The following is a 24,670-nucleotide window of genomic DNA, read 5'->3' as shown; positions in this document are numbered from 1 at the left end:
CTAATCGCATATCGTATGTACATAACCCAACAGAAGTGACAACTATTTAATGAAATCCTCCTTTTCCTTCCTCCATCCTGAAACAATGTCTCATAGGTCAAGTATCTATCTGTTCGTGGCTTACCTGTCTCACTTCCAATCAAAGGCTGATTTGCAAAATGCTTGACAAAATCCTTCAGACATGAGAACTCATTAAAGCCAAATTTAAATGAATATCCAGTATATTCAACATGAAAGTGTTTGACAGAGTCTTTGGCTCTGAAAGGGAAAAAGAAATGCTTTAGGTTATTTAAGAAATGAATTATCTTGTTTTGAAGGGAAATATAACATTAGGCATGAGCATCATCATGAAACCCTTCTAAAAACTGAGAATTACAACACAATTATTGAAAGCACTAGTGTTAAAATAATTTTTTAAGTGTATTTATTTACTCTTAGAGAGAGACAGAGAGACAAAGATCGCATGACCAGGGGAGGTGTAGAGAGAGAGAAGCTCAAGCAGACTCCACGCTGTCAGTGCAGAGCCAGACGCGGAGCTCGAACTCAAGAAACTGTGAGATTGACCTGAGCAGAAATCAAGAGTCGGGTGCTTTGAGCTATCCAGGTGCCCCTAAATAGATAAGTATTTGACTCACGCTATTCCTCTCCTGTCTGTGTAAGTCCTGCTCCAACGTTAGCACGCATCAGAAATTGGAATCACCTGGAGGGCTCGTTAAAACCCAGATTTCTGGGCCTTGCCCCCTGAATTCCTGATTTGGCAGGTCCAGGGTGTGGGGCCCAAGAATTTGCATCCCTAACATGTTCTCTGGGGATGCCGCCAGTCTGGGGACCACACCCTGAGGACTGCTTCTCCGATCCAACCAGACCTACAATTCTCCTCACAGTTTCCGCTGTTGTCCCTGAGCTCTTGCAGCCCCCTTCACCAGCAACATCGCCCCCTTTGTTTCTGAACAAGTGTCAGCCCAAAGACACCTGCTGGGTCAAGTACACCATGATACTCACAACATGAGTTACTTGCTTTTCTCCCCTCGACAGTCCACACACTCACCTGGCTCCTTTCCCGTCATTCACTGCACTCTTCCTTGTCGTGAGCTACTTGTATAGTGTCCTACTGTCCTGTGAGCTGCACTTCCTGAGGGCAAAGCCTGAACCTTCCACAACACTTATCAAAGAGCTTGGCATAGAGTGATGCTCTTAGATATTTATTATTAACGGAGTGAACAAATGAATGAGTAAAAAAAGGCATTCTTTTGAGCTGGTTTGTGGTTCCTGTCACCTCTGTTGGTGATTTTTTAAAAAGATTATTTATTTATTTTGAGACACAGAGGGAGAGAGCAAGGAGGGGCAGAGAGAGGGGGGGAGAGAGAATCCCAAGCAGGTTCTGTGCTGTCCGCACAGAGCCCGACGTGGGGCTTGAGCTCATGAACTGTGAGATCATGACCTGAGCGGAGACCAAGAGTCCAACACTCAACTGACTGAGTCACCCAGGTGCCCCCCGTGGTTATTTTTTTTTACATTTTTATATAGATGTGATATATATGTGCCACCTAATTGGAAGAAGTTTCTGATCTAACCATTCCGATGAGAAATATATTGATGACAAGTTAGCATTCTTCGATCTAATAATTCCACATGTTTGAGATCGGGGGAAGATCTTTGCATTAAAGGATTTGCAGCCTGACCCCTTGATAAATTTTTCACCTTTGCTGTCGATCAGAGAAAGTAACATTCCTGCTTCCACCCATGCACAAATTCATGTCTGATTAATAATTTTTCCAAAACGTTATTTAGAAAAAATTTAAAGCAAAATAGAGCAGAGTAACATGAAAACTATTAATAAAGGTGGTTTTTAAAAATCTGTGACCCTCTTACTTACCTCCTCACCCTCCCACCTATTTCTTCCACTCCCCTTAAAATAGGCTTATAGGGGCGCCTGGGTGGCGCAGTCGGTTAAGCGTCCGACTTCAGCCAGGTCACGATCTCGCGGTCCGTGAGTTCGAGCCCCGCGTCAGGCTCTGGGCTGATGGCTCGGAGCCTGGAGCCTGTTTCCGATTCTGTGTCTCCCTCTCTCTCTGCCCCTCCCCCGTTCATGCTCTGTCTCTCTCTGTCCCAAAAAAATAAATAAACGTTGAAAAAAAAAATTAAAAAAAAAATAGGCTTATAGACGTGCCCTGGATGGAAGTGTTCCAACAGGACCCCAAGATTCTCAGCCCCTGGACTACATACACTTTCCACCATTTATTCAATAAATGCTGATATAGATGCTACTATGAAGGGATTTTGCAGGTAATAGAGGCTCCAAATTAGCTACCTTAAAATAGGGACATTCTCTGGGTGGGCCTGACCTAATCACATGAAAGTCTTGGTAAAAGCAAAAGGGTTTCTTTGGCTGGTCACAGGAGAGGGGGGCTCGCTCTAGATGGTCTAGAAGAAAGCAAACATCCATGCTATGAACTGCCTGTGGGGGCCCCTTGGCAGGAAATGGTGGGTGGATTCCAGAAGCTGACAGCGATCCCTGGCCAATAGCTAGATGGAAAGTGGGGAGCTCAGTCCTATAGCAACAAGGACATGAGTGAAAAGGGCTGAAGAAGAAAGAAGAGACTGAAGGAAGAGCATGTGAAGGCCCAGATGAACCACAGCCTCAGCCAGCACTTTAATTTTGGCATGGTCGGAGCCCAAGCAGAGAATCCAGAGAACTCACTGGGACTTCTGACATACAGAAACTGTGAGATAATCAGTTTATGTTGTTTAACGCCACTACATTTTAGGTAATTTGTTATGTGGCGTAGAAAATACGTAGGTCCAGAAGCCCAAAGAGAAGATAAAAAAATATGGTGATTCTTCTCTTTTGAGCTCATAGAAGCCTGCCATCAATTATTTAGGGAAAAACTTTTATAGCCAGTTTTTCCCCCTCTCAGAAGTAGAGGAGACTTTCAAAAACAAAACAGGGGCACTTGGCTGTCTCAGTCAGTTAAGCCTCTGACTTCAGTTCAGGTCATGATCTCATGGTTTGTGAGTTCGAGCCCTGCATCGGGCTCTGTGCTGACAGCTCAGAGCCTGGAGCCTGCTTTGGATTCTGTGTCTCCCTCTCTCTCTGCCCCTCTCCCGCTCATGTGCTCTCTCTCTCTCTCTCAAAATAAATAAACATTAAAAAAATTAAACAAAACAAAACAAAAGAAACTACTGCTAAACTAGATGAAAAAGAGGATTCAGAGAGAAAAGAGTGTAAGTGTTGCTCCTGAGTTAGTGACAAGGAGGCCTAGACCACGTGGAGCAGAAAAGAATAGAGAAAACCTCCTTATGCCAGATCAGCGCGAAAGACGAACGAAGAGGGGACTATTTTCAGGGGTATATGGAGACGCCATCAGAACAGTAATAAAACAGTCACAGTTTGAGGTTAATGAGTGGGTGGCTGAGAGCGACTTCATGGACTCCTCACATTCCCAGTCTAAGCCGAGGTCAACTCCTTGCAAACCCAGAATGACTTGCTACAGGCCCTCAGACGCCAAGGGAACAGACACTGTCCTGATTATCACCTGGCGAGGCCATCTTCCCCGATACGGAGGCCAACAAGGAAGAAGCAGGGGAGGAGAAAGACCAGAGAAGGACTGGGCCATCACTGGTTTGTGTTGGTAAGGACTAGATTAGTTTTACTAACATTCAGGGGTAGTGGAGCCTTGAGAAAGGTCAGTCCATTTACAGAAAAAACTTAAAATTTGCCTCACTGCCTGCTTGAGTTTGTGATGAAAGTTGCACAGCCACAAATCATTCTGATTTTCCAGAGGAAGCAATGAATATTAACAGGGCGCTGGGCCAGGTTTTAGGGATTTGAATTCCGGTGCTGTTTCTATTGCTGATTTATTGGGTGAAAAGACACTTTACCATTTCAGGTTTCAGTTTTTCCATCAGTCAAGCAAGACATTAAACGATTCGTAAAGTATCCTTCGGCTCTAACATTTTCTTCTTCCCTGCCAAGGGAAGGAGGAAGAATGTTTTTTTTACAGTCTACCATTCAGAGCTTGGAATCCTTAGACCTGCAGGTCTAACAGAAATTGAGAGAATTTTATCTGGTGACATGAGAATTTTGCTATCTGGCAATTTGAGTGTGATGATAAAGCAATGCCCATGTAAGGAAGAGATGGGGCGAGATTGAATTAGACATCCTACCTCACAGAGAGAGAGTACAGCCCGGTCCTTTCGTTGCTGTCCCTCAGAAGATAGCTTCCGTCGCATCCATTGGAGAGGAGAAGGGCCTCGGCCGCATGGCGTGTGAGGTTACCATGGTACCACCTAGGAAGGAGAGAACCACACTTGCACTCAGGACAAACCACAGGTGACTTTTCCTTCATTGGGTTTTCCCCTCAAGGATGACGTCAACAATATTCTCCACCGTAGGTAGCCCAAAGACCAAAGTCTCAGCCCAAACGTCAGGACAAGGAACTCTTTGGGCCAGGCTGAGGGGAGAGTAGAGAGAAGTGGATCATGGCAGTGTTATGGGTCGAATGGGGTCCTGAAGATTCATATGTTGAAGTCCTAATTCCCGGGACTTCAGAATGTGACCTTATTTGGAGCTAGCATCTCATCTTTAGCAAGTTATAATGAGGTCATGTAGGGTGGGCCCTAATCTAATATGACCGGTGTCCTCTTTTAAAAGGGGCATATTTGGAGACGGACGTGCACACAGGGACAGTGCCATGTGAATGTGGCCACCTACAAGGCAAGAAGAAAAGGCCAGAACAGCTCCCTGCCTTACAACCCTTGGAAGGAACCCATACTACGGACACCTGGATTTCTGGCTTCTATCCTGCAGAACTTTACTGTTGTTTAGACTGCTCATTTTGTGACACTTTGTCATGGTGGTCCTAACAAACAAACATACTGTCACTGCGTAAACAAATCCTTTTCAAAGTCCAAGTCAAAAATAACCATAAGAATAAGATTTGGCCTTAGGTGGCTCAGTCTGTTAAGGGTCTGACTTCAGCTCAGGTCCTGATCTCATGGTGGTTGGTGGGTCTGATACCCGCGTGGGGCTCTGTGCTGACAGCTCGGAGCCTGGAGCCTGCTTCAGATTCTGTGTCTCCCTCTCTTTCTCTCTCTCTCCCCTCCTCGTGTGCTCTCTCTCAAAAATAAATATTAAAAAAAAAAAAAAAGAATAAGATTTGGCCAAATTTCTGTCTTTCTTTGATCCCTCTCTCACATACTCTCTTTTGCAAGTATGGTTCTACCTTCTGCAGTGTGGAAAACCACTGGCTATTATTACACTGGAGTCCACTGGAATGACTGAAATGAAGTTGAAAGCAAGGAATTCCGATGTTTTACACATGACGCATGAGCCCCATCAGATGTTGTTTCAAACTGACAAATATCTGAAGAGCTAGAGAAGTCCCAAGGAGATGAAAAAAAATTTTGTTTTAGAAAAGGTAGCATATATCCATGGTAGAAGAAAAAAAAAAAAATTCCAAACCGTTCCAAAGAAGAGTTAGTAAAAAATAAAGCCTTGTCCTCACTCTTAGTCTCCAGTCTCCCTGTTCGCTCCCACAGAGGACACCAATGTCAACCATTTTCCTGTGTTTCCTCCTCAGAGCCATCCTTTGCATCTAAAGGCATCTAGTATGTTCCACCACCTCCTAATTCTATGACAATAAGAGCTTGCTAGGCACACAGTTCTGCACCTTTCTCCTTTCTCCTAATGACAGCTCTTTCACATTTTTTTAACGACTTGGTAGAGGCAGTCCAGTGTGGTGAATTCGGATTGTGGTCTCCAGAGTTAGTTTGCCTGAGTCCTACCCGGGTGTTAACCCCTACCAGCTGTGCAACCTTGGGCAAGTTACATAACCAGTCTGAGCCTCAGTTTCCTCACCTCTGAAACAGGATTAATAACAGCCATATCTCATGGGCCAATTATAAGTGCTGCTCCCATTAACACACATGAAATGGTCAGAACAGGCCTGGCAAACAGCAGATCTCAGCACACATTAGTTGTTACACGAAACCGCGGGGACTCACAAAGCCATGGATTGCGATACATCCTCTGCGGTGCGATTTTCTTGTTGCTCAAATATAATTTTTCATTACTTTGAATTTATTTTGGCTAACAGAGAGCTAGGTACTGGGGGAAGCGGCTGCCGCCGGGGACCCACACCTCTGAGCAGTGGAGAGGAAGGGGACACGGGCGACTTTACAGACGACGCCGATTACGTCAGTGAACCGAGAGCTACTGAAGAGGTATGTATAATGTACAGGAGCCTCAAGGGAGACCCTATTCTGAGGGTGAGGGAGCCTGCTGTCATGAACCACACTGGCATCTACTGTGACATCCCTACCGCATGTCACTTCAGCCTGATAATAAAAAGCGCACGTAAGACCAAGAAGGAAGCTTCTTCTACATAGGTCTCCAAGCTATCTGTTTTCTAAATCTGCATTTCCTAATGTATGTTTCTTTAGCATATTTCCTCTGTGGGAGCACAGAGGCCTCTGTCCTATGTTAGAAGTGTATCTACTAGCTCAAAGCAATTGCAAGGAGAAACATTAAAAAAAATATCTTTTTTATTCTTTATTTAGTTTTGAGAGAGAGATAGAGAGACAGAGTGCGATCAGGGGAGGAACAGAGAGAGAGGGAGACACACCGTCAGAAGCAGGCTCCAGGCTCTGAGCTGTCAGCACAGAGCCAGACGGGGCTCCAACTCACGAACCGCAAGTTCATTACCTGCGCGCAAGTCGGACTCTCAACTGACTGAGCCACCCAGGTGCCCTAGGACAAACTTTTTATAAGCAAACCCACTAAGTTAATTATGGGTAAAGCAGTCCCGTTCATTGAGCTAATTTGCTGACAAGTTCAAATCTTCTCATTACAAAATCCTTTCAAAGGACAATTGAAACCTGAAATCAATACATTATATGCCAGTTATACCTCAATGAAAAACAGAATAATTGGAGGAATTAAAAATGAAGCTATAAAAAACTTCAGGTTTGGCTACAGCCAAAATTCTAATTCTTTTAATGTTCTTGTTTTTGTTTCTTTAACGTTTATTTTTGAGAGATAGACAGAGCACGAGCAGGGGAGGAGCAGAGAGAGAGAGGGAGACACAGAATCCGAAGCAGACTCCAGGCTCCGAGCTGTCAGCACAGAGCCCGATGCTGTGCTAGAACTCACGGACCATGAGATCATTACCTGAGCCAAAGTCAGATGCTTAACTGACTGAGCCACCCATGACCTTAGCCAAAGTCGGACGCTTAACTGACTGAGCCACCCAGGTGCCCCAAGGTCACATGTTCTTAAATGCATTATGCCAATAATTAATTTCTGGATGAACATTTTAGTGTAGGATTCAGCTTGAACCAATAGATCACTTATTTGGATCTGACGTAACAAAACTGGATTAACAAAAGTCTAAAATATATAAAAGATTTGGACATTCCTTTGGGTTATTTTCAGTGAGATCTGAAGTCTGTGTTTAAAACATTTACAGAATTCCTCTGATAATTACAGCTGGGAGGCAGTTTTTACTAAGAACTTTTTAATGGTAATCTTTTAAATACTACTATGTATCATAAACACATAAGAATACTTGAGTATAAAGCAAGGAGGATCACACCATGCTCTAATCTGACACATCTCAGCACGTGTTAATTTGTGGGTGGCCAGCTTGGTTGAGTCAATATTGCCATGTGGTGGGTTTTAGGAGTCCTGGGCCTGGGCTAATCCAAGACAGGGACTGCCAGGCAGCCTCCTATCACTTCATGATGTCCATTGAGCAATGGGATCCTCATTCCCCCAAGAGCTCTTCCACAAATATCTGACCTTCCTCTTTTAGTTGAGCTAAGTATTCCTTTCTGAGAAATTTCGATGAGCATATCTTCCAGGGAAGTGACTCAAGAGCCAAATAACGTTACACGTCCTTTATAGGAATATGTCCACTTTTGGTAAGGATTGTTCAAGACCATGTCCACGAAGAGCTAAAGGTTGAAAATAGAGTAGAGTTGGTAGTTTTCTCATAGTCAACCTTCTCTACCTTCTATCGTTCAGATCTTTATTAAGCTTCAAATCTGCACAGAGCATTGCACAAGGCATTGCACGAGGCAGGTCAGAGGGATCACAAATGGGAGAGCCCCAGTCTAGTCTCTGTTAATTATTCAAGAGGATAAGACAAGTACTGTGCAAACTACGTTCAAGAGAATGGTTGCAGGAAGAAAGATCAAGGCCGTTGTTTGAAGGAGCCAATATCTGAGTAGACCCTAAAGGACGCATAAGTTACTTTTTAACGTGTGTGTTATTTTTTCTGATTATAAAGCACATGTAATAAAAATTAAAATATGTACACATACAGAAGAGAAAGTGAAAGTCTTTCACAAAAGAGGAAATGGGTATTTCAAATAGTCTCAATACTAGTCAGAGAAATGCAAACTAAGACAAGAATGTGATATTTTCTTTATTCACCAGATTGGTTAAAATTGAAGAATTAGAGAGTATTAAGTCTTGAAGAATCCAGGGCAATGGATATTATCGCCTACTGTTGGTAAGGGTATACAGTGGAGGGCAATCTAGCACATGTGCACCAAACATGGACACGTGGCCAGCGATGGCCGTTCCAGCGTCTGCCTCGTGAAATACACAGAAGCAGAAGGAAGTATGAACAAAGGTGTTTACTGCATACTTGTTTGTGAGAGTAAAAATTTGGAACCATGCTAAATATCTACCAATGGCGAAATGACAAAGTTGAGAGGGCTCGTAGAATACAAGACGTAAAAAGTTAACCGGAAGAGAAAAGGTGTGGAGAGCATTTCATTGCCAAATGATGAGGGCAAGCAATCAGGTGCTTTAGTACTTTGTCAAGAGGGTGAAGGGGGTGCCCGGAATGCTTAACTCCCAAAAAAGAATACTGCAGTCCTGAAACAACTGAAAACTGTCCTGCTCAGGAGCCAGGGGCACCCTCACTAAGAGTCACCGAGGATTTTGTGGACATACACGCATGAAGACTGATAGATCCCAAAACATATCATTAAGTTAAAAGCACCAGTGGTGGTTAAAAGCACAGTATGAGGGGCACCTGGGTGGCTCAGTTGGTTAAGCGTCCGACTTCAGCTCAGGTCACGATCTCGCGGTCCGTGAGTTTGAGCCCCGCGTCGGGCTCTGGGCTGATGGCTCAGAGCCTGGAGCCTGCTTCCGATTCTGTGTCTCCCTCTCTCTCTGCCCCTCCCCCGTTCATGCTCTGTCTCTCTCTGTCTCAAAAATAAATAAACATTAAAAAAAAAAGCACAGTATGATGCCACGTATTTAGAAAAAAATCTCTCCCCTCCACCCAAACAACACAGCACATATATGTTCATGTGGAAAGATATGTAAAAGCACAAAATAAAAGCCTGAAGAAACTACACCCCAAACTCAAATCCTGGAAGGCACCAGGAGTGCTGTTAAGGGAGACTTTAGCTCAATCAAATTTTCCTAACGTGGCTTGTTCTGATGAAAAAAATAACAACAAAATAGATTCAGGTATCCACTGGGAAATGAACATTTGAAACAGTGAGAAACCGTTCACTTCTTCCTTCACGCAACCTCCAGAGATAGCCCTGCTACTAATTTGTTTTATTCTTTCATTTATTCAGTTGAACACTGGAACTGACCTAGCACTTGGGTGGGGAGAGAGACAGAGGGAGGGGAACTTTTTCTCCATTTAAAGGCTGGTGAGATTTGGAGTGTCAATCGTTCAGGGAGCTGTTGCACGGGAAAGGAATAAGAACAGCAGTGCAGACCTAGAAACAAGAGAACGGCAGGTGTATCTAGCATCAGAGCACCACTTGGTGGAGTGAAGGACTCAGGTTGCGTGCCAGCAAGAGGCAGTCAGGTGTGGTGGGACGAAGACAGGAGGTTGGCTGCGTGACGCAGCGCGCTGGATATTGACAGGTCCTTGGCTGACAGCTACGGAGATTCTTATGGCTTAATAGGCACATCTGACAGCTCATTACTTAGAGTCCCAACTGCATGGAACTGTGTTCCAACCAAGTTCCTATAATTGGAACCGTGCTTAAAATTCTTTTTGTTGTTATTCTGATTCTTAGAGGGAAGAGTCAGATCATAAGGGGCTTGAAGCTTGTAAAATATGGAATTCTGTTTAAGGAAATTCATACCAAATTACAAAAAAGTAAGAAAGGTAATTATTCAGGGGCACCCGGGTGGCTCAGTCGGGTAAGCATGTGTGCTCTCTCACTTGCACATGCACACACGTGTTCTTTCTCTCTCTCTCTCAGAAATAAACATTAAAAAAAGTGTGTTGTTTAATTAAAAAAAAAGAAAAGTAATTATTTAGAATGAGAAATCACAAAAAAAGTAGAAACTCAAAAAGCTGACAAATATCACAAACATCACACAACCAAGAAAAATAGCCTATTGTCCTTAATTGTATCACATAGCTTTGTACTTTTATCCCCTATATTTTCGGTCGTATTGTCTTTGATTATTTCTTTATATGATAATTTTTTGATAACATAATCTTCTAGAGAGAGAATAAAACAAAAATTCAGTCTTTCATCTAGAATATTCTTTAAGACTATTGATAGCATTGAAAAATTATTTTCAGGCTTATTGGTAATGAAGTTTTTGTAATTGTTGGCCAATTCCGGGACCTCTATCAAATTTCTTTCGAATATGAGCTCTAAGATTCCAGGGCATTTTACATTTTCATGTACAGGAACTAATCTTAAATATTCTTTGAGTTGATGACATTTATTAACTATATCACTGCCAGGGAGGGGCCCTGAAGCTGAAGCCTCATTGGCTTCATAGTAAACTTATTTCTAGTGATTATAAAAGTCACTTATGCTTTTAATCTCTAAAACAGTAAGCAATTAGGAATGTTTAGCCTAGTAAATAAAAGCCATGTATAATCCGCCACCACAACCATCAGGTTGGTTTGTAATTCTTTCTTTTAAAACTCTTTTGTGCGGTGTATAAATAAAGTTCTAAACCCTAACAAGACTCTTACCCAACCTATGTTGCATATTGTTAATGACAGGGAACCCACTACTCTATAGGCAAGCTCTTTTCGCACTGCCATGGTTGATGGCCAGAAAACTTGCCTACGTTGAATCGCTGTTTCCTGCAGTCTAGCTTTCCACAGATGGTCCCAGGGCTACTTCTTGGAGTTATATACATGGTACTTACATAAACAGTTAAAAGCATTTAGATTGTCTTGTTTTCTCTTTCCATGATCTTCAACTTCTCTTTTTAGGACAGGCTTTCAGTCCCTCTATCATTCAAGGACCTTAACTTCTTTGAATACCTCCCAAATTTTAAAAATGTACCCTCAAGGTGTGGTATCTGGGTGACTTAGTCGGTTAAGCGTCCGACTTCGGCTCAGGTCATTATCTCACACTTCGTGTGTTCAAGCCTCGCGTCGGGCTCTGTGCTGACAGCTCAGAGTCTGGAGCCTGCTTTGGATTCTGTGTTTCCCTCTCTCTCTCCTCCTCTCTCCAGCCTGTGAGCTCTCTCTGTCTTTAAAATAAACATTAAAAAAAATAAAAATCTATCTTCAAGTTAAGATCTGAGGCGTAAAACATGTGGACCCGAAGGATCCCGAAGGATCCCGAAGGATCTCCCTTATTCTAGCTGCTGGGTACACAGTAAGACAACCTGGGATTGCATTAGTTTCTTGACAATTGCATCATGCTGCTGATTCATGCCGAACCTATTGTTGATTACAACCCCCAAGTAAGTCATTTTCCTCTGGTGTTCTGTCACCTCCTCTCCTGCTGCCTTAAGAGGTGATGGCTTTAGAATGAAGTGCAGTAAGAAACCGTTCTACTACTGGGAAATGCCAACTGAAAAGAAATGCTAATAAGCAGCTAACTTGGATGACAAACGTCTAGATAGTATCAGTGAGAATTTTGTTGAGGGGAGACCATGCCTTTGTCTCCAGTCATTTCCTTAGCTTGTCTGTCTGCTGCAGCTTCCAACTTGTTAGCTATGTGACCCCACACAAGCAGCAACTTTAATTTTCCCAGCAGGCAAGGTGACTAATAACAATGCCACAGAACGGAAACCCTCTTATTTTCATATGTTGGAACATGGCCTTCTTTTACAAAGTTTTTTTTTTTTTTTTTTTTTTATGATTCTGTAACTTTTGCAGGAAAGAGAAAGGCGCAAGATTTGCTAATTATACAACATGTTATAAATATGCTAGGTGTTGTGCTCAGTGTGGGCATAGTTGGGAATAAGGTTCATCTTCCTGAAACAAAAATTCAAAAAAAAATTCTTTTAGTCTCATTTTTTTCTGAAGAAGTGAAAAAGAGCAAGAAACTACTATTTATAACATACATTCAAGTAATGTTATAGTCTCCTTTTCCCCTGAGGCCCACACATTGCTGTAATTATATCTCAGGCTAATGGAGGGAACAGACCAGAGACTCACCAAGCTTCAAAAGAATATTTGCACTGGGTTTATGAGGTTACCAAAACCAACAGTTGACTTTGAAGGAAACAGTGGTATTATCCCTTCCATGATATAGTAACAAATTAGGAAACACCCACCCTCTAAAGAATTTTCATAGCTGCTTCTCAGTGAACTACAGGAAGTAAATTGAACCACAGAGAAGGGCAGACGAGCTAGATCCAAAAGGCTGCTCCTCAAGTCAGCATCTTCTCCCATTCCAGTGCGGTGCCCCTTTGTGCTAGAACCTTCTGGGAAATTGCCGCAGTATTATTGGAGACTTCATAGTTTTTATCCCTTTGGGTTTTATTGCCTTAATTTAATTTGCTGATATGAGTTGGTATTTCACTTTGCTCTATCCTTTAGAGGAGAAGCTTTCAAACTTTTTGAATCAGCCCACAGTATAAAATGCATTTTCATCTCTCTCTCTCTCTCTTTCTCTCTCTAAACAGACACATGCATGCACGCACACACATTATAGCATACACACACAAAAAAAACAAAGTATTATAAGAAACAATACTATTCTTCTGTAGGATACTTACTATTTACTATTTTCTTTCCTCTAGTTCTAAAACAATACTTTAAATGTTTATTTATTTATTTATTTTTGGAGAGAGAGAGAGAGAGAGAGAGAGACAGAGAGCATGCACACAAGAGGGGGAGGAACAGAGGGACAATCCCAAGCAGGCCCCTCGTGATCAGTGCAGAGCCTGACGTGGGGCTCTATCTCATGAACTGTGAGATGACCTGAGCCGGAATCAAGAGTCCGATGCTTAACCAACTGAGCCATCCAGGTGCCCCTTCTCCATTTATTTTAAAACAAACATTGATCATGAGCCATGAAATTGACTTTATGAACACTAATGGGTAGGGCCTGGTGTTTGAAAAACAATGCGAAGCCTTGCTACTCAGTGCCCTGCAATCTTGCTAGAAATGTACATTGTCAGGCCCCCTACAACTGTTGAGTTATAATCTGTATTTATCAAGAGCTCCATATGATTGATATGCAGTTTAGAGTTTGAGAAGCACAGGGTTCAGGATTCTTGGTCCCAAAATCTTTGTTTCAGCAACTTCGATGGTTTGGGTTCACAGTGTGTCTCATCTAAAGAGGAGTACAAAGAGGGCAAGGAAAGTCCTAAGTGGCTTTAAAATAGCAATGGGGAGGAAAAGAGAAGGATTTGCTGCTCTCCTGGTCAGAAAATTCCCAAATAGCTGCAATCTTAGAAATATGGCCAATAAATGGTATAGGAGGGGGAGCTCACGAGGGGCTGGCATATCAAGGAAAGCTTCATGAAGGAGGAAGATCATGAATTGGAGCTTCAGGAATAAATTTAGGTTTCATTAACTAGTGAGAAAAAAGGTCATTTCAATTGGAGAAATGGCATAAGCAAAGGCACTGTGGTTGACACTTGCATGGCGTATATAGGAAACAGAATGCCTAGTTGGAACAGAGGTTTTATGTTGGGGAGTAATGCAAAATAACACTGGAAGGACACGTGGACACAGAAAGTGATCTTGCATGTCACAACATGAGCCACACAACCATTTAGATTATATGGTTCTTGGTGAGAAAATTTCTTAGTAACCCACATCTACAGATTCTTCATATGTTTAATGACTTATTCTTCCCCTTCCTGGCAAAGGGAAGTGACACAGAACCTAGACCTGTCCCATCAGAGTTACAAAGAAAACATATATTTCAATCTAAAGCAAGAACAGAGACTCCTGTTTGTGTCACAGCAGCTAATAGTCCTTGGAGTCGAACAGCCGATAAAAACACTCTTTAGAGAATTTTCACTTTTTTCTTCGTTTTCAAAATGATTCTCACTTTTGAATGACATGGACACTCTCTGCACCCTCTAGACAGAAGACAGCAAATGTGCGGTTTATGATGCCACTCCCCTTTTTAAAGGCCATGGATAATATAGCTACTTGATCTGTTTTCTTCCTTGCTAAGGCTATACTGGGCCTCGGAATCCTTCAGAATGTAACAGGGATAGAATATAAGATGACACCGTTGGGCAATCTTACTCTAAGCAATCTTCACTTGGGTTCATCTGTCCTTAGCACCTGAGTTGTTCTACAGGATCGCTTGGCTGTTGATTTCCTTCACGTTCAGTTGGGCATATGGTTGGTGCTAAATACTGTGACTTTGTGGAAAATAAAGCTCTTGGCCCCATGTGCCATTAGAAATCATGGGTTTAGGCTAGGGAAATGCCTTGTTAGCTCAAGAGCTCTCAGTGCTGCAGTTTATATGAGAATCAGGCTGTGACAATATCGGGGACAAGACAGTGTTGTCCATATAAATATATTAAGTTCCATATTCACAAATGCGAGCTGATTTTTCCATTGATCGTGGCAAGACTTTGTCCAAGTGGAGGGAACCGAACAGGCCCTGCAAAGTTTTTGAATGCTCTAATGAGGCCTAAGAGAGGCATGAGTGTGATGCCTAGGTTAGGCCGAAAATAAACTCACCACAGTCCTTCCACTGAAGAGGTTTCTGTCATGGAACAGTTTGTCTGTGGCTTTTCATATTGCCATTCTACATGCCCACATTTACATATGCTAATGGAAGAGCGAAAAAGTGAGGGCAGCTGCCCCAGGCATTAGGAGGCATACCTGAGTGATCACAGAGGCAGGGCTCTGGCTCTCTGGTCAAACAAGGAACTGAAGGTGGGACCCAAGGATGTTTTTCTTTCTGGTAGGAGTCAAGGCTCAGTTAAAGGAAAACAGGGCTGAAAGGAAGCAGAGAATTCTGTGGGAGTCGGAGATCAGGGCAAACCTGTTCTTGAAGGAGTCTGAGGAGTGAGGCAGGCAGTTCTGAGAGATGGAAACACAGAGACAGAGACAGAGACTCAGATATTTGGAGACACAGACTGGTGCAAAGAGTCAGGGACACAACAAGCAAGAGATGTGGACACACAGAGAGAGAAGATAGGCAAAACTCAGAGCCAGAGAAAGGCACAGGGGCTCACCCAGATAGCAGAAGCACAGAGGGCAGTGGCTTAGGGAACACATAACAGATGGGAGCAGAGTATTCAGGAGACAGAGGCCGGGAGACCAAAGAGAGAAGGGCACAGACACCTCAAGAGAGACCTGTGGAGCCTGACTTGTAGGTGAAATGACTCATCAGGGAGGTTAAGGACCAGCAGAGACCAGAGGGGCAGTGCCATGGACTGGGGGGGGGGGGGGCATATCATTCCAGCACAGGTCTTTCGGCGCAATCCCCAGGTCAGGCAACACAGGTGGAGGAATGGTTGCAAGACAAAAAGGGTGTCATTGTTTCCCTAGGGGTCACAGCTTAGTGATTGTTTGACTTGGACAGGGATCCAAAGCTCAGAGACTGACCAGTACAAATACTTCGTGGATAAGAACTTCAAGAAGCTTGGAATAGCTGGGTGGGGATCCATACCAGAGGTTTCTCAGGAGGGCTCATCTCTGAGTGGAGTCAAACTTGACTTTGCACTTATGCTCATTACTCTTGAAGCCTGTACTGCATAAAATGCAGGTAGTTGTCATTGGACAATTGCTGCTGGCAACAAGGTTGTTGCTGGCAACCTGCCATTGCGGGCTGGTCCAGGAGATAGCGAGGGCCACTTTTAGCAAGTCGCAGCTACAGGAAAGAGCCCCAGACTTTTGGGGGGATGAAAAAATAGACAGATACTTGTTTCATTAGTTATATCTTCCGTATTCCATGGTTCAGACGATGCCTGTCACCAATGTCAATTTGTCCCACTGGTAAAAACTTTTGGGTATAAGGGGACAGATGGAGTCTGAGAGTAATAAATGCAAATATGTCATCAGGGTGGTGCGGTAGAGTGCTGAAGTCAGGGACCTTGAATTATGGTCTTGGTCCATACGGTCCATATGGTCCATATGGTCTATGGACCTTGACTCAACTTGAAGCAACTCAAACATTCAGACGCCCACTCTTCGCCAAGTGGTGGGCTGGGCTGGAGCAGGCAAGGGGCCCCCCTGCTCCTGAGGTGCTCACCATCAAAGAGTTTACTGTGCTCGGCTGAGAGAAGGGCAACAAACCTCTTACTGCCTTAGGACTGACATTTGCGAAACGCTTCTATTATCTGGAGAATCAACCCAAGACATAGACTCTACTGGTGGTGAGTCAGAACCATAAAAGCAATAACATGAATCCTAGACAACGTTAGAAATGTATGGTGGTAAAGTAAACAAAGAATGAATTAAAAGACACTTGTGACATTAAGGTTTTCAAAATTCCTTTGATGTTACTTCGAAAAATGATGCAAAAGCAGAAGTCGTTCTTCTTCGGATGTGAATCACTCACTGTGCTTAGTTCCGTGGAGTTACTGGCTCTCACCTCTGTTCCTTTCTTGCCATTCCCAGGTGATCACTCTGGTTCCTCATTCACCAACCTGTAAACTCCCTCACTAATTTGTTTTCTTGGCTCTGGACCCATTGCTACCTACCACGCTCAACTTCCAGATTAAGCTAAAAACAAAACATGATGACCATATAATTCCACGTTCCTATAAGCATTCAATAACTCTATACTGTCAAGCGGAATTTGACTGAAGTCCAAACTCTTAATCTATGTAAAGTCTTCTGGAATTCGGACCAACCTAAATATTCAAGCTTTAATAGAGGGAAACAGGCTGGGCTGGGGAAAAACCAAGAACATGCTTTGACGCAGACTAAGAAGTAGATAATGGAAAAATATCCTACCAGAAAGCAAGAGAAAAATTATATATGTGGTATGGCCACAATTCCGTGTGTGTGTGTGTGTGTGTGTGTGTGTGTGTGTGTTTACAGAAAAATATTTTTAAAAGACTGGCAATAAGTCGAACAATATGTTATTCTGAGTGGTTGTACATGGCTGAATTTGGGTGCTTTCATTTCTCAAATTTTCAACAATTAATACAGATTATTTTTTTTAACTGTTTATAATGAATAACTTCAGAAAGTAGAAAAATAGGGGTGCCTGGCTGGCTCAGTAAGTTAAACACCTGACTCTTGTTTTGAGCTCAGGTCTGGATTTCATGATTCGGGAGTTCGAGCCCCGCATGGGCTCTGCGCTGACAGTGCAGAGCCTGCTTGGGATATTCTCTCTCTCCCTCTCTCTCTGCCCCTCCCCTGCACATGTTGTGTGTGTGTGTCTCTCTCTTAAAATAAATAAATAAACTTTGTTAAAAAAAATAAAGGAGAAAAATAGCATAAAGTAGTGAAGAAAGTAATACACATATTTTAATAGTACCCATATTTTAGGCAGAATAAATTTCAAACTTTTGCCATATATTCTTTATGTATTTTTGGATGAACATTTTTATTTTTTATTTTTTCTTCCAAATTTTTATTTAGGTTTACACATATTACACATATAGTGTAATATTGGTTTCAGGAGTAGAATTTAGTCATTCATCACTTACATACAACACCCATTGCTTTTGGATGAACATTTTTTTACGAATATAATTTATTGTCAAATTAGCTTACATACAACAGCCAATGCTCATTCCGACAAGTGCCCTCCTCGATGCCCATTTTCCCCCTCCCCCACCCCTCCCTGGATGAACATTTTTAAAGTTAATTACAGATATCATGACACTTTAATCCCAGGTAGTTCATTCAGCATGTGTCTCTAAAAAGTAATATTTTCTTATCTAACCATACTTTTATTTTTATTATTATTTTTTAAATAAATTTATTTTTAAAATTTTTCTATGTTTATTTATCTTTGAGAGAGAGAGAGAGAGAGCATGGCGGAGGAAGGGCAGAGAGAGGGAGACACAGAATCTGAAGCAGGCTCCAGGCTCTGAGCTGTCAGCACAGAGCCCGACACGGGGCTCGAACTCAAGAACCGTGAAATCATGACCTGAGCTGAAGTCAGATGCCTCACTGACAGAGCCACCCAGGCGCCCCTAACCATACTTTTATAAAAACAAATTAGCTTATTGCTCTTATGCTTTTTATTTTTTTATTTAGTTTTTGAAAGCTTTAAAAATTTTAATTACTTATTATTATTTTAAAGTTTATTTATTTATTTTGAGAGAGAGAGACAGAGCATGTGAACGAGGGAGGGGCAGAGAGAAAGGGAGAGAGAGAGAGAATCCCAAGCAGGCTCCACACTGTCAGCACAGAGCCTGACGCGGGGCTCGAACCCACACACTGTGAGATCATGACCTGAGCTGGAGTTGGTTGCTTAACTGACTGAGCCACCCAGGCACCCTGCTCTTATGCTCTTTAAAGTTATAAATATTTGCGGGGCGCCTGGGTGGCGCAGTCGGTTAAGCGTCCGACTTCAGCCAGGTCGTGTCTCCCTCTCTCTCTGCCCCTCCCCCGTTCATGCTCTGTCTCTCTCTGTCCCAAAAATAAATAAACGTTGAAAAAAAAAGTTATAAATATTTGTAAACAAAAATGTCTGAAAACAGATAATGGGGGCAGGCACTGGCAGGTGGGTGCTCAAGGAGAACATGTGGCCACAGAGACTCTAGAGAGGAAGCAAGGAACATGATTAAGTCTTGACTACGTGGACTGTGCTGGTTTCAGACAGGTCTGTATCAGGGAGTAGGAGCGAGAAGTGGAATTTGCCAAGGGAAGTGGTAGGAGTGAGACATTAATGCAGGTTGTTTTTTTTTTTTTTAAACGGCTAAGGCTATGGTTATGACACTAGAAACCAGAAGAGGAAAGGCAGGTGGGTGCCTTCTCTGAGAATGAGGCAGACAGACGGTGGGGACTCCGAGAGGCAGATCCCAGAACCTACTGAATGAGTACTCATTAACTGCTGGGTCCCAGGGACGAGAGGCTCTGAGTCATGTGGGCTTCTTTTATTTCCTGAACACCCTTTTACCCCTTCACTCGTCTGTTCTGACTTCAACTGACAAACGCCTATCAGTTCCAAAGCCATCTTCTTCACAACCAGTGATCTCCTTCCTGCCTGCCATTTGCTGTGTGCTTCATCTAGACACAGTCATGGCCCTCAGCAACCCCCCCTGCCTGTGTTCCAACTGTCCATGTAGGTGCATTCTCTGTCCTTTGTGCTGTACACTCCCCGATGTGACAGCCGTGTCTTCTCAAGCTCAGTGTCCCCACATTATGCAAGGCATAATGTCCTCATTCAGTAGATGGATCTATGAATGGATGGAGGAGTGAATGAATGAAACAAAGTGACTCCACTCAGTGCGGAGAAGGTTTGTGGACAGATTTCCACACGTAAGTAGAAGGAAGTCACCATCACCCAGGGAGGAACAGAAAACACAACAACTGAAGAGGAAATTCATTTGAGTCAAGGAGAGACTGAACCATACAGTAGTTACATACTCTCATACAGCCATGAGAGAATCACCTTCCATTTTTAGAATCCAAGATTACAGAGTTGCGCACAGAAGAGGCGCAAGGTTTATTGCTCTACTTGGTATCACAGCTCTGTAAACACATTCCTTTATTTTATTTAAATTTTTTAATGTTTAGTTTTGAGAGAGAGAGAGAGAGAAACGGAGTGTGAGCAGGGAAGGGGCAGAGAGAGAGGGAGACACAGAATCCGAAGCAGGCTCCAGGCTCCGAGCTGTCAGCACAGAGCCCGACGCGGGGCTCGAACTGTGAACCGAGAGATCATTACCTGACCTGAAGTCTGATGCTTAACTGAGTGAGCCACCCAGGCGCCCTGTAAACAGATTCCTCTAAAACTTTGACTTTACTACACTTTTCTTAGCCTACTCTATTTGTCTAGCTCTGAAAAATGGAACCTACACAAAATTCAATAAATTTTTGATTAATTAGGGTGTTGGCCTGGCTTATTATGTGAAGAATGTGAAAGAATAATGTCTGTTTTTTAAATTAAATTATTTTTTTTTTTTTAATTTTAGAGAGAGAGAACACATGAGCAGGGGAGGGGGAGAGGGACACACACACACACACACACACACACTCACACACACACACAGAATCCCAATCAGGCTCCTTGCTGTCAGTACAGAGTCCGACATGGGGCTCAATCCCATGACCCTGGGATCATGACCTGAGCTGAAATCAAGAGCGGACACTCATCTGACTGAGCTACCCAGTCGCCCTAGAAAAACGTCTTTTAGTGATCACATCTGCTGGTTATAATAATCATGGAACTTTCTTTTTGTCTCCGAGTTCATCTGGCACGAACAAATAGCGCTAATGTAGCAAGAAGAGAAAAGTTCGATAGAAATCAGGAAGTTGCGTCACTGGACAGGCAAACTCCTGGATGTAAAGGTTTATGAGCATGTAAGCTTGTGCATGGTGATAAAAGCTGTCCCTCACGCTCCTCATTTGTAAATGGAGGTGATATTAGTTAATAGTACCCACTTCCCAGTGACGTGTCAGTTTTATAAATCACACACGCAAACGGTTTAACACACTGCCCAGCACACGGTGAGCATCCAATAACTACTAATTGTCGTGATTAGAACACATGGCTGTTTTGATCAGTGGAAAGAGCATCAGCTTTGGGGTAAGCTCGCGGGCATGTCCCGCAGCTGTACCGCTATGAGGTCTGTGACCTGCATAGTTCACCTACCTTGTCTGAACTCACTCTCCCTCTCTATAAAATGAGTATAATCATACCACATCGAAAGTGTTACTGGGAAAGCTAAATGACATAGTGCACATAAGAGGTATATGGTGCTGGCACGTAGCACATGGTCAGAAAATAACGCGTATCCCAACAGATTCTCTGGGACCTCAGGCAGTCTGAGTTTTCTGCTTGTGAGTCTCCTTGGATAGCAAATTAGAACGCCAAGACCGTTTGAAGACCAGAGCTAGTGTATGCAAAATGTCTGCCTCATAAAGAGGACTTATTTTGCTTATTATCGTCTGTTCCCTGAGTCAGCAAACCACCACCTGAGGGCCAAATCCTGCCAGGGTACATGTTTCTGTATTTCCTGCCAGGGTACGTGTTTTTGTGTAGACTAAGAGACAAGAGTGGTTTTGCATTTTTAAATGGTTGGAGGGAAAAATAGAGAAATATTTTGTGACTCATGAAAATAATATGAAATTCAAATTTCAGTGTCCATAAATAATATTTGTTGAACGCCATACTGTCACGGCCACTTGTCTGCATGTTATCTATGGCTGTTTTTGCATGACAGTGGCAGATGTGAATAGCTGTGGCAGAAATCATAAAACCTGCAAAGCCTGAATAATTTATGATCTGGCTCTTCACAAAGTTTGCTGACCCCTGATCTCTTCTAACCTTCTCTTACATGTACGGAGGTAGAGAAATGAGAAACTTCCTTATTTTTTTCAACAGCCAGAACTTAGAATCTAGCTTTTTGACTCTAGCCAATACAGCTACACGCTGCGGCTTTCTCTTAAAATTTGAGATTTGGGAAAGTATATAAAAAGAGAACATTTATCATATTTCTCACTTGAAGGAATACATCTGACTAGATAATCTGAATATTTAACTTAAAAAGTCCTAATATATTTTTGTTTTATAGTATCTTTTTTGTGTCTGTAGTTACACCGTTGATGAAGGCTTACCCATTCACAAAGTGTATACTATTCCTACATTGTCCTCCAGGGACCTTTGTTGTGATCAAAGAACTTCTGGAACTTTAAATTATTAACTAACCAGCAATTTTATACTAGTTTGTGATTTTGGTGATCTCGCTTGTATTCGTTGCTTGTTTCATTCCCCCACTGCTTCATTTAGAAAGCACAAACAGCCTGACTCTGTTCCCAGTCCCTCTTCCTTATTGCTGACCATTCTCCATACCCCCGGCCCCTCCCTTCCTGCCCACCTGCCACCTCCTCCCCCAATCCCACACCCCCAAAGTGTAAGTGAATCTGAGCAACAATCACAGATGGTTTTATTTCCCCTTTGTTTTGGACACATGAACACATTGAGGATTAAAGAAAATAAATGTTTTAGATTGACGCTCTATAAATGAGACACAGAAATGCATCTGAGTTGCTTGACTTAGGTACTTTAGAAAAGAATAAACCTGTGCTCTGAGTGAGCCATGTGTGTCCTAGAAAAAGGCAAGTGATGGATTTGCTGCAGTTCAGGGTTTAATTTTCAGAACTTAGATATTGCAGAGCCTGAATAAAAATAGGGACCAAAGAATAAGGATGTATGAGATCTCTCTAACCACCCAAAATACCAACATAAGAATCTACCTAACTACTCAAATAATACATTTAAAATAATTTTAAAATGAAGTCATTAAAACCGGCCACCTATTATCTATCAATTACATTATATCATTTCATTTTTATGGAGCTTTTAGAAAAACTGAACTAACCAGAAGTTTTAGTACAGATCATACCTAACCAGTGACTTCAAGTTTCAAAGAAAAAGTTTCGTTTATATTCAGAATTCTGCCAAGGACAACAGGTCATTTTCAAGCTTTCTCAGATATCATCACCTATAAAAGGTGTATCAGCGATGCCCTGGAAGGATAAGTATGGACTTTCTCAAGTCCATTATGAAAGGTTCAGGAATTTTCCAAGCAGGTTGTTAAACCCTTGGCAATTGGAAATTGCCCATGGTAGAAGGATTTACATCAGGGAAATAGGAAGACTCTAGAAATCACCCCTCATCCAAGTGGTATATCAGCAGTATATTTAAATATTTAAAGTATATTTAAATAAACCATGCTCCTGAAAGTTCTTCTTAGGGCGGAAGAAGATGTTCTAAAATTAATTTATGGTGATATTTGTACCACTCTTTTGTAAAATACACCTCAATAAAATTGTTAAGCAAAATGCCTCCAAACCAACAAACAAGAAGTCAACATTTATGAATGGAGTTAAGATTCAGGTGCTTACCCAACAAATGAGAAATAAGGCCACACTTTTTTCAGCACTTCTGATGGATTTATATTCTATGCAGTGACTCCCAACCTTGGCCTCTCTCTGGAACCACTTAGGGAGTGTCAAAAAAACCCTGCTCACTCCCAAGATACTAATGGCATTTGTCTGGCCTGTGGCCTGTACAGGAACTTTTAAAAACTCTTTGTGTGACTCTAGTGTACAATTAAGGTTGAAGAACCACAACTGTAGAGCAATTTTCCTAGGTAATTGTAGCTTGTCTGTTGTTACAGAAATCATCCTCAGATGTTTAGTAATTTCCAGGCCTTCTGAAATACAGAAGTCTGGACATAACTGTATCTGTTTTGGGTGTTTCTGGGTTGTGTTGAGAATGTGTCCATTCTTTGAACAAGGAGGGAAGGCACAATTCTGTTTTCCTTGTAGGTTTTACCCGCAGTCACTTCCTGCTATGGGCATATGGTGAAGAGAAGAGACGTTGGCTGACTCATCGCTGTCATCCAGGGAGGTGACAATGTCATTCAAGCACAGAATGTGGGCTCGGATCGTTTAATTGAATTGAGTATCTCCTTTGTCTCTCTTCTCTTCTGGAACTTCCTACCCATCGTGGGCTGGGAATATTGATAATGAAGCATGTAAAGAAGTACACTTTAATAATTTAATAAGGCCAGGAGTGAGATCCCAAGGGTCTGGCTTTAGTGCCTGGACTTTGTGACACCCATTTGGATGCTCAGGGGCATTTTACCCTTTCTCTTTGGAGATTCAACCTAGAAGAACAGTGACATCCTGAAACGCTGAATTCCCAATAGAGGGAGTTTACTTTCTAGAAAATTCTAGCTGTTCTATCTGATTTATCTTGTGAAGGGAGAGTTCAATGAGGAGACCTCCATTTTAAAATCTAAAGACAGGACTTCTTGAGAACTTTTACAGTAACACTACACAAACAGATACGATCTCTGCAGCCTTAATGCAGAGAGATTTCATCCCTGTCTCAGTCTTTCTCTGGTTAAGAATGTAGGCTTCTGCAGGTTGAAATCCCAACTTTGCCAAGTGTTGACGTGTATGTAGGCAATGTTTTCAAGCCCTCTGGTACCATTTTTCTTCCTTTGTGTGATGGAGGTGGTAACAGTTTCTAGGTCAGTGGGTTGCTGTGGAGATAGTGCTGTTTATTAAGATAAGTGCTGGGCTCGCCTCTCGTGAAGCCCAGGTGTCAAAATCAGCCTCTTGAGGACATTTCTGATGCTTTAGGGTAAAGGCCCAGTTTTTCTAGGAAACCCTCTACACCTCTTGCATAATACTTGCTCCTTTTATTAACTATCCCCATGAGTTGTCTCATCTGGTCCCTTCTGACAGGACTGTGATGTCTCCATCTCCCTAAACTTACAACCTGTTAGAGGCAGAAATGCTATCCTCTTCCTGACTTGTTTGTATTTAAAAGCCTCAGCGCTGTGCCTGCAGACATGAATACATAC

The 24,670-nt window shown here is 42.5% G+C and overlaps 1 protein-coding gene across 2 annotated transcripts in view; it reads right to left on the bottom strand.

Moving 5' to 3' along the window:
* The window catches only part of DAPP1 (dual adaptor of phosphotyrosine and 3-phosphoinositides 1), a 52,419-nt gene that overhangs the window by 27,032 nt on the left and 717 nt on the right, over positions 1-24,670 (bottom strand). For both annotated transcript variants that reach the window (XM_047090428.1, XM_047090426.1), the window contains exons 2-3: positions 4,168-4,290; positions 125-258 (exon numbers count right to left, since the gene is read on the bottom strand). In XM_047090428.1, coding sequence (XP_046946384.1) covers positions 125-258; positions 4,168-4,290 — 257 coding nt within the window. The remainder of the gene's footprint in view (positions 1-124; positions 259-4,167; positions 4,291-24,670) is intronic.

The sequence above is a fragment of the Lynx rufus genome, unplaced genomic scaffold (assembly GCF_022079265.1).
Source record: "Lynx rufus isolate CCGP_SWC_20201006 ecotype Redwood Valley unplaced genomic scaffold, mLynRuf1.p SCAF_3, whole genome shotgun sequence".
Lineage (NCBI taxonomy): Eukaryota > Metazoa > Chordata > Mammalia > Carnivora > Felidae > Lynx > Lynx rufus.
Note: the sequence above shows the minus strand (reverse complement) of the source record. Positions and strands in the feature narration are given on the sequence as shown.